Source organism: Heliangelus exortis, chromosome 8 (genome assembly GCF_036169615.1).
Source record: "Heliangelus exortis chromosome 8, bHelExo1.hap1, whole genome shotgun sequence".
Classification (NCBI taxonomy): domain Eukaryota; kingdom Metazoa; phylum Chordata; class Aves; order Apodiformes; family Trochilidae; genus Heliangelus; species Heliangelus exortis.
Window position 1 is genome coordinate 16,744,600 of NC_092429.1, and position 18,204 is coordinate 16,762,803.

The 18,204-nt window shown below is 39.2% G+C and overlaps 1 protein-coding gene across 2 annotated transcripts in view; it reads right to left on the bottom strand.

Moving 5' to 3' along the window:
- Positions 1–18,204, bottom strand: part of TGFBR3 (transforming growth factor beta receptor 3) — a 113,259-nt gene that overhangs the window by 60,215 nt on the left and 34,840 nt on the right. The window contains exons 1-2 of one of the 2 annotated variants that reach the window (XM_071750693.1): positions 12,915–13,014; positions 5,300–5,484 (exon numbers count right to left, since the gene is read on the bottom strand). In XM_071750693.1, coding sequence (XP_071606794.1) covers positions 5,300–5,484; positions 12,915–12,999 — 270 coding nt within the window. In that variant the 5' untranslated portion in view covers positions 13,000–13,014. Of the gene's footprint in view, positions 1–5,299; positions 5,485–12,914; positions 13,015–18,204 lie in introns of those variants that run through there. The other variant, XM_071750694.1, reaches the window with a different exon arrangement.

Genomic DNA, 18,204 nt, shown 5'->3' on the forward strand with positions numbered 1-18,204 from the left:
ATCCAGTCTGTATCTTGACAGAGGCACAGGCATGGCTCTTTGTTTCATCTTTGAAAGCATCTTCTAAAGTAGGAACTGTTTTTATTCAACACAAACTCCTCTGAACTACCAGAAATACCAAACAGACCCACGTGCAGCAGTGTAAGCTTCAGTGTGCCACAATGAACAAGCAGAGGGCAGATGCAATCCAGGCTAGCAAACCAAGCATCATGTCCTATACTTCCCAGCTTTATTCTTCACAACATATTCTGGTCAGCCCACCAGAAATACCAAATTTATACTGTCAAGTGATCTGGCAGTGCACAGATTCAATATTAATGTTGGTAAAGTCTGTGGTCTCACTCAAAAGTTTAATCTTGCAGAAGTAACAGAATCTTTGTTCTTGAGACTCTTATTTTAGTGTGAGTTCAGGACTGCATAGGATAGGAGCCCAGTAATTGTAATTTGGATAATTAAACAGTGGGGTGTTTCAAAATTTTAAATCAAAATAGCCTGTCTTGTCAGCTTAAGAGCAACTGGTCAAGCTGACACCAAAATCTGAGCATTAAAATGTCACAGTAAAAAAAGGAGCTGACCTCATTTTTACTGTATGCAAGATCCTAAACCCTCAGAAAACATCCTGAAGTGGACATTTGATTGGTACCAAACAAAAGTTTGTTTTAACAAATGCCTCTTAGAGGAAGAAATAAACAAAATGGAATCACACAAATGACCAGGCAACCACCACCTAACCAAAAGCTAACACGAGCTGTTAAATAACAAACCTTGAATTCCCTTCCTGCCTGCTGCTGGCAAAAGACCCCCAGGCCCTCCCTGACCGTGGCCCTGGTTCAGAAAGTGGCCCCTTTATCACAGCTTCATCTCAAGCCTGTCCCCAGATGCCTGAGCATGAAACAAAACTTTTTTCCCCTGAAAGTCTTGGGTAGAGCTGTTGGGGTGTTAAAACTTCAAAAAACAGTTAACATGCTGGATAACACAGTAAATATGTAGGGGGAAAATGGCAAAATTAAACTTGATTTTACCCTTGTTGTCTAGGTGGTCATAGTCCTTAAATACAAAAACAATGAGACACAAAGAATTCTCTTAATTCAGGAGGCATTGCAAAGGTCAAGATGTAGAAATACATTATCTGTATTTCTGGAAAGATGGTGTCAGTCTTTTCCTTTTTTACAGCTTGGAAGATCTCTTCAAATAGTACTTAAATATTTGACTTAGTTAATTTTGACCACCATTTAAAGACTTAAGTATGTTGGCTCAGGAACCTGAGATATGTCACTAGTAAGTGATAAGCAGGCTATTATAATTAGCCTCCTCCACAGAAGCTACCAGGCTTTTTAATATCAAGTTTGCTCTCAAAAGAAAATATTACAAAATTATTTCCAAGTAACACTGAATAAACAATGGGGTAGAAGTCCGTGGAATTATTACAGTCTCAGTGGCATTGCTCAAAATTATAAAAATAAAGATGAGTCCTTGATTTTCCTGCCTTCAGTTCACATAACATATGCTAAACATCTGTATTAGGCATAACATCTTAAAGCCATTGAGGATGAGGATGTCAGTGAAAACAATAGTGAATCCATTGCCAGGAACTCTGATTCCATGTATTCATATGTATTCAGTCCTAAGTATTCACATGAGATTAATTTTTTATGCCCCCGCTCCCCCTTTAGCTATTTCAATTGTGGCTGCGTGCCTGAAGCAGTTCAGGGAAATTCAACTAACAGGTATTTAAAAAGAATCCTCCATTAATTTAGGATCTTAGAATATACTTATCTAGAGAAGACTTTCATCTGAAAATAACTTTTATATTTTTGTATAAAGTTTTCTGGCGCAAAGCTCCAGAGCCACCAAATGTCTTCACAAACAACAATTCTTCCTCATAACAGAATAAGCATCTCCAAGAGAAAACAACTATGTCCATTCTAAAAGCTGGGAAACTGAAGCAGTGAAGATACCCAAAGTTGAAGAGAAAGTTATTTTAAGAGTTCAATAGTTCCATGGCTTTCAGCTGAGACCCAGATCAGTACAGGAGTGCACACATGCACTCACTTCCCCAGGAATATTTGATCAAACAAAACAAACAAAAAGGCTTACATTTCTCATGCCAAGTCCAATACATACAGTTGTGGCTATTACATGCAGCCATATTCTATTTCCTATGATAATATGAATTGTGACAAAAGACATTTCTAAAAAACATTCTAAAAAGATTAAACTTTTGGGGTTCTTACTTGAAGAAAATATCTTCACAGTCTCAACAAATTAGATGTCACCCCAACAGGAATTAACACAGTAAAATACAAATTCCTTTAAGATCACAGATATGATTATAGTATTTTATGACATGGACTGTATATTTATCAGATTTCAGCCTTAACCTGAAAGTGCTAAATTACTGAGTTAGTTTTGCAAAGTTTGTTTAGAATACATAAGATTTCCAGTCCACCTTTTTCTCCCCCAGTCTACAGGGAAATAAAAGCATACGAACCATACTAAACCTCATAGAGAAAGGTTTTACTGGAGGTTTTACTGAAGGAACATCCTCTCCTGCTGTGCCCTCCCCCTGTATCAGCCTTCCCTCCTATGTTTAAATTTGTGAACGCTTGTTGTCTTTATATTCTACATAAGTGTCAAAGTGAGTTAAATGAATGTGTACATGTAAGCTGCATATTTATGAGAATCAAGATAACTGCACAAGTATGTTTAATGCATGAGCTCTCCAAGGAATTTGCTAGGGGAAGTTTATACTCCTCCCAGCAAGTCAGGAATGTGTAATTTAGCAGCATCCAGCACAGGGAAGGTTAAAACAAAACAAAACCCGATCTCCTCCCCTAAAGCAAGCCCTTACTTAAAAATTTTCAGATCTTGCATTCCACATTATCAGAATCTCAGCCAACCTCTGAACAAATGCATGATTTATTTTAAACATGCTTTCAATACTGCTGAGCCTAAGTAATGTACTGTCAAACAAAAATACTAGTTTTATTCTGGAGCATAGTAGGAATACTGTATGACAAACAGATCTCTACCTTTGCTATCAGCATTTGTAGATGCCAGGAAATACCTCAGCCAATGTATCAAGCTAATGTAACTTTAAGACAAAAGGCCACTTGGAGAAGGCTTTTACAATAATGGAAAAGATAACATTTGCTCTGTATTGTTTTCTGAGTCTGATCCTGTAAGTAAAATCGGATCTTTTCAAGTTGTTTACAACTTCCAAGTTTGGTTGACATGCTTTCCAGCAAGCCTTGCTCTAGCTTCCTGAGTGTTTTAAGGGCAGCCATCTTCACCAAGGGCTGTGATAGGAAACTGGCTGGGAGATGGGAGAAGGAGGATAAAGACTACAAATTGTGAAACACACTTTTGTGACTGCAGAAGTACAAAGGAAAGGCAGCTTGGGGCAAACTGCTTTCTTACTATAAGCATGTTAGAGGAGGCACAAGACGCCTCTTTCTGCTAGACAGCAACTATTTTTATTCAAAGCCAAGTATTCACATCTTCTGTCATTCTGTCTGGACAATTAGACAGTACTGGCACAGCCTGCAGCCTCATGCACGCATGAGCCCAGCTCACACTACGAGCACAGAGCTGCAGAATCTGCGCTGTTACGCGCAGGACCATCGACCTGGGGGAAGTTTGGTTTTATGCAAACGTGCACTTTGCAGCTGATTCATTCTGGTCTCTTGGGAGGTACAAGCTCCAGCTGTAGCCTACTTCATCCAGTCCCCAGGCACCTTTAGGAACGAAGAAGTTACAAGCTCCCACTCTATCATGTCCCCACAGTGAGGGCACTCTTCTGCCTCTTTTCAACAAAATTTGTGATTACCTAGTGGGATCTACCCCTCATATCAAATTTGTCTGTGATTTACCAGTGCATTTAAAGGTTTCTGGGTGATGAGAGGCACTGACTAATACATAGCAGAATCGCATAGGTCTATTTAGGTTTCATAAGAAACTATGTTACCAAAAAAAACCAACTTGGATAATTGATCTACCTACAGCATTCATAGTGCACTCAACAGGCTGGTAACTCAGTCCCTGGCAAACTAAGAAAAGCTCTGAAAAACAAAAACCCAAAACAAATATAAAAACCTCTTTGGCTCATTCCTAGCCTCCCCACCCTCTACCAAAATAAAAAACAGGCATATTTTTTCTATTCATTTCATGACAGTTGAACTGAATAAGACCTGACATTCTTTTTATCACAGGCAGCCAGCAAGATGCCTACTGAAAAAATAGTAAATAACCTTTTTTTATCCTACACTAGACTCTGCAGACAGTGCATATAACAAAAATGAACGCAACAGCTGAAGTTACACTGAAACATACAATACACATTGAGCTGAACACACAACAAAACCAACAAGGCTGCTATTGAAGTCCATGGAAAGACTTTGATTACGGCCAAGAGACTCTGCCTTTATTTAAATCACTATAAAAGACTCCACTTAAAAGTTCTTTCAGCACAGATTTAGATACTCTTTTTCTAAGCTTCCGCCTGCTGGATCATTATCTTTGTCCTCTCATTACAAAGTCTGCTAGTTGTGTACACGCACGTTAGTCTCACAGGACAGCACTAATGATCCATGGGTGTAATTCTGTAAGAACACAAACTAAGGAGCTCAGCTATCATTGCATGCAAAGCCTTCTTTTCACCTTGACACTCTGTTTTGATGTACTTTGAAAGTAAACAGCAGTACTTCACAACTTAACATCAAAAAATTTATTCTTGTGCTGTTGCTTTCAGAGCAGCCAGTCCATGTTCAATGTACCTAAATAAGTAATTGGTCTGTACTTCAGTACTAACACAGTCAGCCAGACCTGCTTTCTGTACAGCAGTCCCTCCACAGTGAAGCATTAAGGATGTATTACGGGGGTAAAAGAGTCCGAACTTAAATATTTGTTTATAGCGGTCATGGCAGGGATCCAAAGGTATTCATGTTAATTTACAACACATTTAGGTAAACAATCTGCTTTTGAAGACAGCCAATTTTGTAGAGGCCTCTTATAGATCTAAATCTGTTTCTTATTTCCTTTGCCCACCCTGTCACCTTTTTAAAGTATACTTCGTGGTTGTGAAAGGTGATGTAGAAAGTGGCCGGGTATGGAAGCAGTTTACTCGTATGACATGCACAGCCTCGCTGGGCAGCATCTATGCAAATTGTGCCTACTTCTTTGTAGCCTTTCTGGCCACAATTCAGAAATAACTTTATTCAGCCAGATAATGTAGAACAATCCCCTTTGCAGTCACATGCAAGTGTGCAGTTATGTGGAAAAAAAGTAATTTCCCCTTTACCTCTCTTTCGTGATGGCCCAGACCCTCCTCGGGATTTCTGAGATTGAGGACATGCACCTCCTGTGGCAGGCCTGTTGTGCCACGGCTTGCACAGCCAGATAAGACTGTAAAGCTCTCCAGTAAGGCATGGACTGGGTGTGAATTGTTAACAGGTGATAAGACACATTCACTCCTAGGCACTGGACCTGCAGAGGAAGACACAGATGCACATCATTTGGAGAAACAAGAAATATGAAGACTATACCTGTCAAATAATGATCATCCTTTTGATCACAAAACCCACAGGAACAAAAGCAGAGGCTTCATGTTTATTGTCTACAAAATTAAGACATTGGTTTCTGTTGCCCTTTTAAGATCTCCTGAATATGCTAACTCATTGGTTCACTTCCCCCCAAAAGTTGAAATTTAAACTATGAATTTCAAAATGGAACGTAGTCTTATCTTTACCAGGGAACAAACCAAAGATGAAAGATTGAAGAAGGAAGAAAAAAACCCAAAAAACCCAAATCAAGCAAACAAACAAAACCCCAAAACAAAACAGCCAGCCAACCAAAAACACACACACACACACACACAAAAAAAAAAAAAAAAAAAAAGACAGAACAAACAGTAGTAATAGTGGTAGGAGGAACTGGTTCATCTTAGGTGCGAATTATTTGTTTATGTCAAACATTGTTAACTCCAAACAATGAAAAATACAATCACATTTATACGACAATGAAAATTTAATCTCTGGTATGAAGCAATTACATCAGGAAGGATTTGGGTGAGTTGGATTTGTTGCTTTTGAAGCAGTGCTGATTTACAGTGAATGTCGTTCAAATACGTTGTACAAAACAGCAGGCATCTGTCACATGATAAAATGAAATGTTTGTTTACTGAGTCTATTTTGTGTCTGACAGCAATTATCTACACTGATAACAGATATCTAGTCCAAAACAGAGTGTACGCCCTTTCAAATAATCACCACAGCATGATGTTGTGCCATACTCTTATATAGTACTTGAGACAATGTGATGTGACATAGCAAGATAGCACAAAAGCTGAAACATACGGAGCAGTTTACATTTAAACTATATCTCAGGAAACTAAAGCAAGACAAATATTTATGGAAAGCAGCCCTGCTTTTCCAAAGCAGCTCAAACCCACCCATGACAGTAACTGATACAGTATGTTTTTGATTCAGGAGGTCTCAGGAGAACACAGTTGACTTAACCCCTAATTTGCACTCCAATAAGAAATAGACTCACATGAACCAGTTGTTTCAGAGGATGCAGGGCACAAAAGAGAAATATAAGCTACAAGCATAGTTTTTTCCCTCAGGTAGTGTACATCTGCAATTGAAGTAAAATGCTTCTTTTGGGAAAAGTTCAACAGAAAAGAAAATCCTCAGCTGATCAAATAGCAGAACTCTGTCTGGTTTTGTAATCTCCATCCAACTATTGTAGCACTAGAGATCATTTGACTTTGGTGTACACATGTGTTTAACTGTATTAGCACTGATCTACACTTGGCTGGTTAAGAAGACAGTTCACTCAAGATCGTTAGCAGCTGGCCAGTTAGGAGCCAGAGTCTATCTTGAAACAGACGTTATCTGGAAAAAGCAAAGCCCCAGAGCACAGGAAGATTTTCACAGTGCCCTGGGCCATACATGCCTTGTCCTGCCAAAGGGGCCATTCCTGAAACCCAGTGGTGCATGGTATATATCCTGCCAGCTCCCCCAGAACAGGAATATTTGTTAAAAGCAATGCTCAAGGCATAAATTATGCATGCCTGTGCTTGGGGTACAGAAGATAAACAAATTTTCTGCTTGCTATGTAAGGAACTTGGACCAGCACTCACCACTCACCACTTGGAGGATTTGAAATCTATTTAATGGGCTTTTTAAAATCCTTTTTAAGTATACATACACAAAATGGGACCAATCCCAGCAATGATACTCAGTTAAAAAAAAAAAATCTATTAAGAAGTTGACTTTTGTAACAGTTGAAGAATATTTGCAGTAACACAACCAGCAGAGAGGCCTCATTTTCCTGCTGTACAGCTGCAGATCAGAGAATACCAATCAATCAGCCCAGCCACTGATATGCAAGTCCTGCAGCAGACCACATTATACAACCTGTACAAAAAGCATTTCTCAACTCTACAAGCATTTCTAGGGCTGGGCAACAACCTGAGAGCCAAGGAGTGCTTGTTCAATGAATTGTTTCTTGCAGACCAGAATGGAGTTAACATTTATTAAGATGTTTTTATCATAACACAGACATGAAGAACAAGGTGCAAGACTCAGAACAAGACTGAAATTTAGCTGCTGACAAAAATCTGCACTTTCCTCAGCAAAGACCCCAGAAAGAGCTAATACCCTTCTCTTGTAAACATCTTTTTCCATGCAATACATGTACAAATCCTCCCCTCTACCCTTCATCTGGTCTGTATAAATTTGACACATTAGAGGTGAGGACACCTGGATTATCCCCTCACATTCTACAAAGACTCATCCATGTGAAGAAAACAGTGACTGGCACATCCAGGCTGCCCATACCTTGGTGACACCTCAAGTGTGCATTAAGAAAGCCTTTCCTCCAAGGCCTTCTGTTCTTCTCCACGTGCAAGACGGTAACGATCCCAGAAGGAGCAGAAGTTCACATCCTGGATAACCACATGCAGCTGAACTTACCTGCCCAGTGAGGGGCAGATCAAGGCATGCCTGCTCCATCTGTGCACTGTCTCAGATGGGCATGGGCCAGCTCTCCTGCACAAACACCAGCAGCCAACCCTCGTGGCTGCACCAGTCTTTAGCAGGACTTGTTGAGCAGGCTTACTGGTGTGGTCCCACTTGCACACTAGTGAGGGCACAGCCTCTGGATACATGGTGGCTCATGCCTCACCAGCACGGGATGTGCCACTGCTGGTGGCTGTGCTGCGAGGGAAAGGGTGCACAGAGCAGCTCTGAGATGCTCAGTACAAGAAACCAATATTTTGGAAGAGTTACTCCACTTGGTAAAGTTGCTTTCAGATCAGCTTCATGAGTGACCGAGATGTATCCCCTTGATCTCTGAACTTTGATCTGGGTACCTACTGGAGACTGACTCCACTGCAGTCGCACCCATCTGCTGTAAGGCTGCTCACAAACAAGGAATGATGGTGGGTACACCATGTTACACCCCCTCTGGTGGGTATTTAGAGGCCACAAAGTCCACTGATGCTCCTGGCATGAGACAGTTCTTTCTACCACCTGTTCTCCATTAATGCTGTGCTTTTTCTGTTCTTACACCCCACACACCAGAGCACTGCCTGAGCTATTCACTAAACATTCATTAACGTCTCTTTCAGCCAACACCCACTGCACCTGCATATCTCCCAGTTAAGACATGTAGGTGGCACTCTGAGGTACTTTCCCTCCAGTAGGAGCAAAACAAGCAAATAAAAAAGCTCTGTGACACTACTAGACTGTGTATCACCTCAACACCTTGTATTTGTATTTGTAACAGACATGAAACAACAGCCTCCTCCTGCCTGGGCTTCGCTGTTCTGCTGCTCTGCAATGCACCAACCCCAGAATCAGGCTCCACCAGCTTCCCATTCCAGCCCCACATTTCTGCACCCTCCCCTGCATCAGTGACACAAGATATCTTGCCAAGATTCACTATCACCACTGCTTAGGGGCCAGTTCATCCAGTTATGGCATCAAGATTGCCTCCTCACCCCAGACACATACAGACACTCTCTTGCACATCATCCCCAATCAAACCAGCACTTCAAGAGTCAGAAGTATCTCCCAGTTTACACATCCTGGTGCAGCTACAAGCAGTTACCCCTTCTCTGCTGAGATGCAGCGCACACACAGACGTCGCTGGGCTTTTGTTTGAACCATGTATTCAGTTAACCTTGTTAGCAAATCCTGGCTCTTACCACAATCAAATTTTAGTTGCTTAATGCCTGCAAAGCCTTTTGAAGATGGAAAGCAGGTTAGGAAGTTTTACAAGAACCACTCATTATTCATGTGTTTTACAACAGCAAACATTCAGTGAATTTAGAATTCTAGAGAAACATTTAGTATTGAATTATTTTCCACTTAAAATTAATAAGAATATTTTAAAGGGAATCTTAATGCAGACCCAACCTTGTTTGATACCAACATCTGGAACATATTCAATACAATTTCAACATTCTTGTTTCCCATATCATCCATGCTACTAATGAGTAACATGTGTTCTCCTATAAGGAAGTAGCAGAAATGGGAGTAAGGCACTGAAGGGGGAACTGCAACAACCCAAGACCAACTCATAAGTGTGATGGATTTTATTCAAATAATAAAGGCTAGTAACTTTTCTGTTGCCTTTCCATGGAGATTTCTACAGTGTTGTCAGCTGAAAATTGTGACCAGTTCCGGCACATTGCATGAAACTGCTGGAGGCTTCACTGCATGTTAGCATAGTTCCTGTAAGTGACACCAGAGGGTACGACCCATACCAATGGGACACAGCACTCCTCAGGAGGACAGATGTATTCTAATTGATTTTTGAATGAGGGAATGACAAGTCTATAAATAAATAGATATAAATATAAATAATTATATAGATATAGATATAAATATAATTTATATATATATATAGATATATAGATATAAATATAAATAATGTATATAAATGATGATAAAATTATCATTTTGTCATTATAAATAAAGATAAAATATTCAAAATTTAGACTTGAGAAACACTGGAGATCTCCCTGTCGTCAGGTACAAGGTAATATAAATTACTGCAGATCCTGCTAGAATTCATCACTTTATATGCTAAAAAGTGAGTCTTGGAGGAGGCTAACTAACCTAGCAGAGATTTTAGTATGCCTAAATGATAGATTTTCACGAAGTTTCTTTTGTAGGTTAATTTACAGGCTTTTTTTTTTTTTTTTTTTTTTAACATCAACTAGTGACAATGATGACTAGAAAAAGAAGGAAGAAAACAGACAGGATCCTCAAAACTACTTTTGAATGACAGCAAGGTTCTGCAAAAACAAGATGAGGAGAAGCCATTTGCTCTTGAACTGGAAAGCTTAAGATTCACTGCAGAGGACTTGAGCAGACTTAGTAATAACTTCTTATAACCTTCACCACTCACTTCTAAAGATACAGGTCCATGGATGAATGGCCACTATTCTACCTGGAGTAATTGTTACCACCTACACATCCTTATCACGAGGATTTCTCGTAGAAAGAAGCATTTATACAAAAAAATTTACTTAAGGATAGAGGCAAAGAAGAACCTACAAAAAGAAATAATGCCTGTCACTTAAAGAGAAAATATAAGTCATTGCTACTTACCTAGTATGGATGGCTCTGCAACAACAACTACTGCATTCCTTCCTGCATATTCCCTCACAAAAGACCACCTGGGAATTCAAATTCCTGATGATCCAAATGCTCTAGAGGGTAATGAACAACCTCCACCATTAATATAAAGAGCAACTTTTACTACAGATGACCATGAAAAAAAAAGCTTCACACTCCTAAGCAAGCACTTGAGTAAGACATCTATGTTCAGGATCAGTCAATTCTGGCAAGCAGCCTTAAGTCTGAGATACGGAAAAGACAAGATGAGATGGTAGGAAATATCACAGCTGAGAGGCAGTGGCACAGAGGAAACTGCAACATTTCTCCTCATGGAAAAGAAGCATTTCCACCACTATCCTCAAAAATAAGACGCTGGTCAAGGCTCTTCTTGGATCATGTGATTTTCCTTTCTGAGTAAGTGTAACCAACAGAAGGAAGATGCAATGAAGAGAAGCAAGATACTGAAAAGGAGATACAAAAGGAACAGCAGACTGCAGAGCTGCAACCAAAACAGGACTGAAACTGAGTTCATGAAAACGCTTGAATGTATTTTAGGGCTTTAGCAGAAATGGACCAAAGGAGCTAAAAAGTCCATGAGAAAAGAGTATGCCCAACAAATCAAGTGGAGGCATATGAAAAAAAGAGAGACATAAGTATTGTACTGAAAACAAACACAGCATAGCTGTTGTACACAGGGCTGGGTAAGTTTCCCTTCATATCCTTAATTTTCAGAGAGCTTTTACCACATCTAGCAGAAGCTTCTTTTCATCAAGAAAATATTTTTCATGATGGAAAAGATTCACATACATGGAGTGATTTTAGCTATTTTCAAAGAAACAACCAAACCAAACCAAACATCCAAAATCTCAGATGCCACCTACATTTGAAATGAGTGAGCTGTAAAAATTAAACTGAGAAGAAAAATATATATCTTTAATAAATATTCAGTACAGGTGGAAAGGTTTGGTTATAGGAGGAGTTAAAACATACAGGCTGTACTAACTACAAACATGTGCTTATGCAAAAAATGCTTCAGAGGTTCCCCATTCCAGTGTTCAAGGCCCACTAATCTTCAACAACTCCACTTCATGACACCATGCCTGCTCCTTAGCCATTCCTTCAAGGGAAAGACAAATAAAAATCTATCCTCTAGAACTACACATTAACCTACATTTTTCACTTTGACACTGGTTTCTACGTTAATGCTATGTGCAATCAGATCCTTGCTTTATATGCTCTCAATCAACTATCAATTTCCATTCCACTATCATCTGTAGTGCACAGATCTATTCTACATACCAGCAAATTATTCAAATGTTTCAATATGTTAGATTACACCCAATCTGCAACGTATTTTTACCCTCTATTTCCTGCAGTTTTTCTAGATATTTCTGTTACAAATAGTAAAATCTATCTAGCATTTTCTGCCTGGCCACTGGGAATCAGTTGAATCATGATTCAGACCTACAGATGACATGCCCCAAACCTTTTCTTTTGGGTTACTGTTATGTTTGGTGTAAACTCCTGATGCTGGTTTCTCCTTCTGAGCAAAATAATATTTAATGTCTCTCTTGAAGTTGTGCTGCTAAATATCTATTCCCACTACTCCTAGCTGCTGGAAAATTAACAAGGTTTATCTCATCTGTTTAGCAGATATGATCTAACATAACTTGAACAGATATGTTCAGATGTTGCCTGAACATATCTAACATCTTTTTCCACGTGAGGAAAAAATTCAATTACATTTTGAAAATGCTTTCTTCTACTTTCTTAAAAATAATTTTTTACAGATATTTGTCATTAACAGGATGTAAAATTGATGCAAGTTCAATTGGAAAAGTTAAACATCAAATAAAATTTAACTTCTGAAGCAAAGTACTGCTACTTGGCATTGATGAATCATACACTATCAGTTTTATGAAAAAACAAACGAAAGTCAAATTCATTCATTATACAGCAAAATTCATTGCAATATCTAAGCAAGTGAGGCAAAGCTGGGCAACATCGATCGGTATCTTGTTTAACAAAAGAAACTACAAATATCTTGTTTAGATACATATTAAGTAAATTAAACAGGTTTTTCATTCATTGACTTCTCTGTTTGGTTTAACATCCGCTGAGCACAACTTCAAGACATTGCTAGGCATGAGGCATAATCTTAGAAAACAAACATCTGTATCAGGAGAACAAAGAAGTCTTTCAAAACAGATGTACTGTACCACAGAGCTGTATTTTATGTAACCTCTGCTGCACTTTGGACCAGAAGTACTGTCAGAGCCCTACCTTCTCTTGAGGTTTGCAGCAAAACACAGCTTACAGGAACTCTTCTCCAGTATTTTTCCATGTTTAACTGTGTACGGCCATACATGCTCTCTTTCTCCCCATCCCTTTTCCCAAGTGACTATTTGGAAAACACTCCCCAACATAAGAGCATCTTTTTAATCTGTATAAACAGAACAGCACGAATGTGTTGACTTTCATTTAAACAAATCCAGAAAGCACAACTTCTGGGTTTTTTTCTGCCAAAGAACTGAAAACAAAGTAGTCCACCAACTTTTAGAAAGGGCTGCTGAGTTTCTTCCATTGCTATACTCAAGTTGTAGAAAACAATCTAAGATGACTTCAATGCATAACTCTTAGGCCCCATGGAGCACCTATCTTTTTTTTTAAACAGTGGCCAACATTATTCAGACTGAGGGCTTCCACCCCCCAGACATGGCTATATTTCTGAAATGTCTGACTTACATTGCAAATTGTATCAAGACTGTAAAAAAATTATTTCAAACAACAAGCAGTATCTAAAAGGCAAGTAATCATTGTGCCTTAACAGCATTAATGGGAAAACCAAATGCAGCAATTTTCATCACTGTTAATGGATGTTGCCTTCAGCACCACAACCATACAGAGGAAGGAATGAACAAACACAAACTATTTCTAATGTTCCTTGTTCATTATTCCAAACAACTTTTTGTTGTGAAAGTCTCTTTTCCCCAGAGACAGTACATAAATTGTCTCAGATTTATTCCTCTTTACCACAGAAAGGATAGGAAGTCACATGGAAACAATGAATGGAAGTGCACTTTTTATCAGACAACGACAGGAAGCATTCTGCTCAGTTTACACGAAAGCTCTCTATTGTGGCCAAAATGAGGGAAAAGAGCCTACCAAAATTAAATGCCTCCTTAGAGGGAAAACAATCAGAATAAGTTTCAAAGCCATTATATTTTAAATAAGTCAGTATTCAAACTCCTCAAACCATCCTACCCACACTATCGCCATTACTGTATGCCTGGAAAATGTGCAAATTAAAGATGACAAAAAAGGAAACTCAGGCTTTATAAAATGACTTTCAGGAGGCAGGCCATACTTTGAATTCCTGTGTGGCTGATTGTGAAAGAATATGCACAAAAAACACACGTGCAAGCGTAGACTGCTGAGGTCTGATCTAAGCTTATTAAAAATACCCAAGTCTTCCAAGCTTCTCCCAGGAAAATGTTACCTACTTAAGTTGCAAACGTATATTTCAGTCCTTCGTATACTCATGGGTACTGTTGAAAGTCTGATAAAATTTGTAATGGTTTTTGAACCAACACAGGAAATGTTGGTACCCTATCTCAAGCAGCATCAATAAGTACAGATAAAGATAAATACACAGTAGTAGTAGGATTATAGAACATATTCATTAGATTGGCAGCAGGGGTACGAGTTTTGGTCTCGGGTGGTTGCTTTGGTTTTTGTGTTTGATTTTTTTTTCCCCCTTAAAGTTTAGCTCAGCATTATTTAAATACAAAAATCCTATGGCAGTTTTCAGAAACAGAAATAGCTGTCACATGCTTGATCCCCACTGACTTCCATTTGGAACTACATTCGTAGCCATCTTTTGCCCCAAAATACAAGGTGCTATATTGGTTGTTCAAAGGACACCACCATGAAGTGAAGAGAGCTCATATCCAAAGCTTTATCTGATGGCAAGTGGCAGTGACCTCAAGAAGATCAGGAGAAATTAAAGGTGTCTTATGTTAATGAATTCAGGGTGCAAACCAACAAGAAATTTGATAGCTACTCTTCCAATTTAGAGAATATTCTAATTGTTGCTACTATTAGACACTCAAACATTTCTAAATGATTACCATATTACAGATTTATACAAACAATTAACAGATTTTCCTTTAATTTATAACATTAGCATAATTTTTGATAGGTCATCCAAGATACAAAACAAAAGTGTAGTCAAAGCTTTCCTTCTTATTTCTTTTCTTTTACTTGGGCTGAAATTCTTCCTTTTCTTCACATATATAGACACATAGGACTTACAGGGGCTCTGTCTGTGCCTTCTCTATGCATTTCTTTCCACATCCTTCCTACACTTCCCTTTCAGTTGTTTTCTTTTCTATCCAACCCTTATTATTGCATTAAATAATTTCTAGACAGTCCACTTCACCAGCACTTGTCACTTACTACACCCTTGTATGCTCTTCTTTTAGAGTAGGGGTCTTCTTTCAATAGGACATTCTTCCTTTATCTGTCAATTGGATTACATGGAGGCCATTTTTTGGTCTCCAGAGGGAAAGCAATGAATTCTGGTTGCTGGTGAATATGGATGCATGCACATCTGCTGAGAGTGAGAGATGTTTTCCTTTTAAAGGTATCTTCTCTTTGACAGCCACAGAGATGCAGAGCATCGGCCTTCAGCTGAACAGCAACTTGGGTGCAATCTTCTGCTTTAGCTTTGCCACTACCCCCTGCAGGTGCATGGGGACTTCCCATTTGTGTCTCACCCATCTGAAGGACAGGCTAGCAGTCACCACCTCTAATCCTTGGCCAGTACTGAAGCTCATGGACCCTGCTTGCAACACCAGGCATTCAGTGAAAAACAGATAGAGAAGTATTTTTGGTTTGGGGGTTGCTGGTCATCCCTCCTGCCCTCCCACACCCCACCCTTGGTTTTGCCTGTCAAAAGCCCTTCAGTGCTGACATACAGGTGCTTCACTAAAGCATGAAACTCTATAAGCCTTTCTGCCCCTCATTCTCCCCCCTCAGTCCCAGCTAACTCATCAGGAACATTACTTTATACTAAAAAAGGGAACATCTGCTGAATGCCTAATGTCAGGAAAATCTGATAAACACACTGCTGGCTGCAGTCAGGATGAGAGCAGCAGCTTTGAAATGCACAATTTGCATGCTGTCAGCCAGACCAAGACACACTGGGGCTTGCCTCTACCACCTCCCTCAGCTGCAAAGGGATTGAAAATGCTCATCAGTGGACAGGCACCTTCATAAAACGAAGAAATGTTGCCCTGTGACTCAGGCTTCCAGCTGCAGCAGTGGCAACTGCTTGCCTCAGTTCCACCAAATGCAATAGACCTCAAAAGCAGCAATAGCTGAAGGGAAAGAAACAGTCTTGGAGGAAGATAGCTCCATAACTCAGAGTACCAGCCCTCTCCTAATTAAAAATAACAAGATTATAAGTTCAACTGAAGGCTGAATTCCTGTAACTGACCCTTTAAGGATAAGTTCACTATCACTACACGTTTCACTGCACAGACCTTGAAAACTAATCTGTGTAGAGTGCTTAAGCAAAATAAATCTTCCCTCCTCAAAACATTTAAAGTTTCAGTCTTGTCTTGAAAAATGTAAAAAAAAAAAAGTACACAAATAGGAGACCAGGCAAAAACTACTGTAACCTTCCCCAACCCCCACATAAACAGCTCTGCTGAGCCTCAGTTGTAGGATCAGCAAGGAAATTAAGTCTGGAATATGCCTTGCTAGAGGTCCTCTTGAGACTTGTGAATTTTGTTATCTGTTTTGTTTTTAACTAGGAAGGACCTTGTGCCCAAAATTGTTCAAGGCTTTGTGTGTCTAAAGGAGAGGAGGAAACACCAGGTTGGCCCCAGTGCTGAGGAATGCTTATAAAGTCCTTGCTGTACTCTGAACTCAAGGACACCATGCCCTTGGACAGGGGAACAGTGTCCACACTATTTTAAAAACCACAAAGCTAAATGCTGGCAAATGTTTTTCCAGGTTCACCGAGGTACCTCAGACAAGTTGGCTGGACCAGGTTGAAGGAGGTCTCTTGAGTGATAGCAGAATTTCCAACAAGGGCTACGAACATAACAGAGCAGTGGTCCTAGAACTGATGGCTCAGCTGCTCGTAAGTGATCTGTATAACCACATTTTCTTTATATCAAATTCAATCAAAAAATCTGATCGATCAGGTGTATGGTGGTTCTTTTACAGTTCTGAGAGGTGACAACTCACCGAGATAGTGCTGCAGAAGACAGAAGCAGCCCAAACTTTGAGTCGTTATGAACAGGAGTCAGCAACAATAATAAAAAAAAGTTCCGCCAAGTGAGCAAAAATAAAATATTTGGAGAGCTCTAGGCATGCTTGGTGTTAAGCAAAGGACAGAAATTAGCACAATGTTAAGCAGGCCACAGACAGTCAAAATACTGAGTCCCAGCTGTCATCAAGCTTGTCAGTAATGTGACTTGAGAAATTTTTACTTGTGTACCTTTCCTTCTGCTTCTTATTTAAATACAAAATGTTCACTCCTTTTTCTGGCTCAAAATTTTTCCTCAATTTCCTTTGAAGAAATAGTACATCAAAAATACAGGATATACTTGGGGAGCAAAGAAAATACATGCAGAAACATTCTAGAGTAGCATGAGCAGCTGACCTAATTTAGGCTTTTAGAAGCATTTATCTTCACTATTTCCACATATGCCAATTACTCCTCAAAAATCTCTCCCATGGTGACATTTTCATTTAAAATAATCTCTTATCATGTTAGTTTCCAAGCTCCTTGGTGAAGATATACATTGTACTATAAGCCTTCTGTAGACCTGATTATCTTAACCTAAATAATAAGCTCATATAATATGTTTATACAGCCTCGCGGGCATCTGCCTGTATTTATAAACAGTGTCGAATGACATATTATAGAACAAGACAAAAAAAGAGTCCACATGCTAGGATCTTCAAAACATTATTTAAAATACTATCAAATCATCTATACCCTGCTGTGTGACAAGGTCAGCTACAAGAGGACCTTAACCATCAAGGCAGGAAAATAATGGCAAAAATAAAGAAGCAGAGCCTATTGAAACTTACAGACACAATTTCTATTTAAAACATAAGCATCACTACCACAGAGATACAAACTGTCTAAATCATCATGCTAATAGGCATTACCCATGCAGTTTACCATTGCAAGCCCAATAGTCACCATTTTTAAGTCATATAAACACAAACAGCACTGGCTGACTCTGGCCATGATGGCTCATAGTTCAGCAAAACTATGAATATTGCTAAAGCCAGCAACAAGCAAGGACTTGGTTCAGCATACTCAGAAGCACACAAAAAAATCAAACATAAGAAATCCTCTCTAAAGACGCCCCTTACAAAATTTCAGTAGTGAAAAATCAAGGAATTTAGGCTGTGCACATGATGTACACTTACCATCTCCCTCCTTCATATCTACTTCCAATTTGTACATCAGATTCATAAAGCTCAGTTAATTAGAGCAGACCATCATTTGAGGTGAAAAGTCTGAGGACAGCCAGCTGAATAAGTT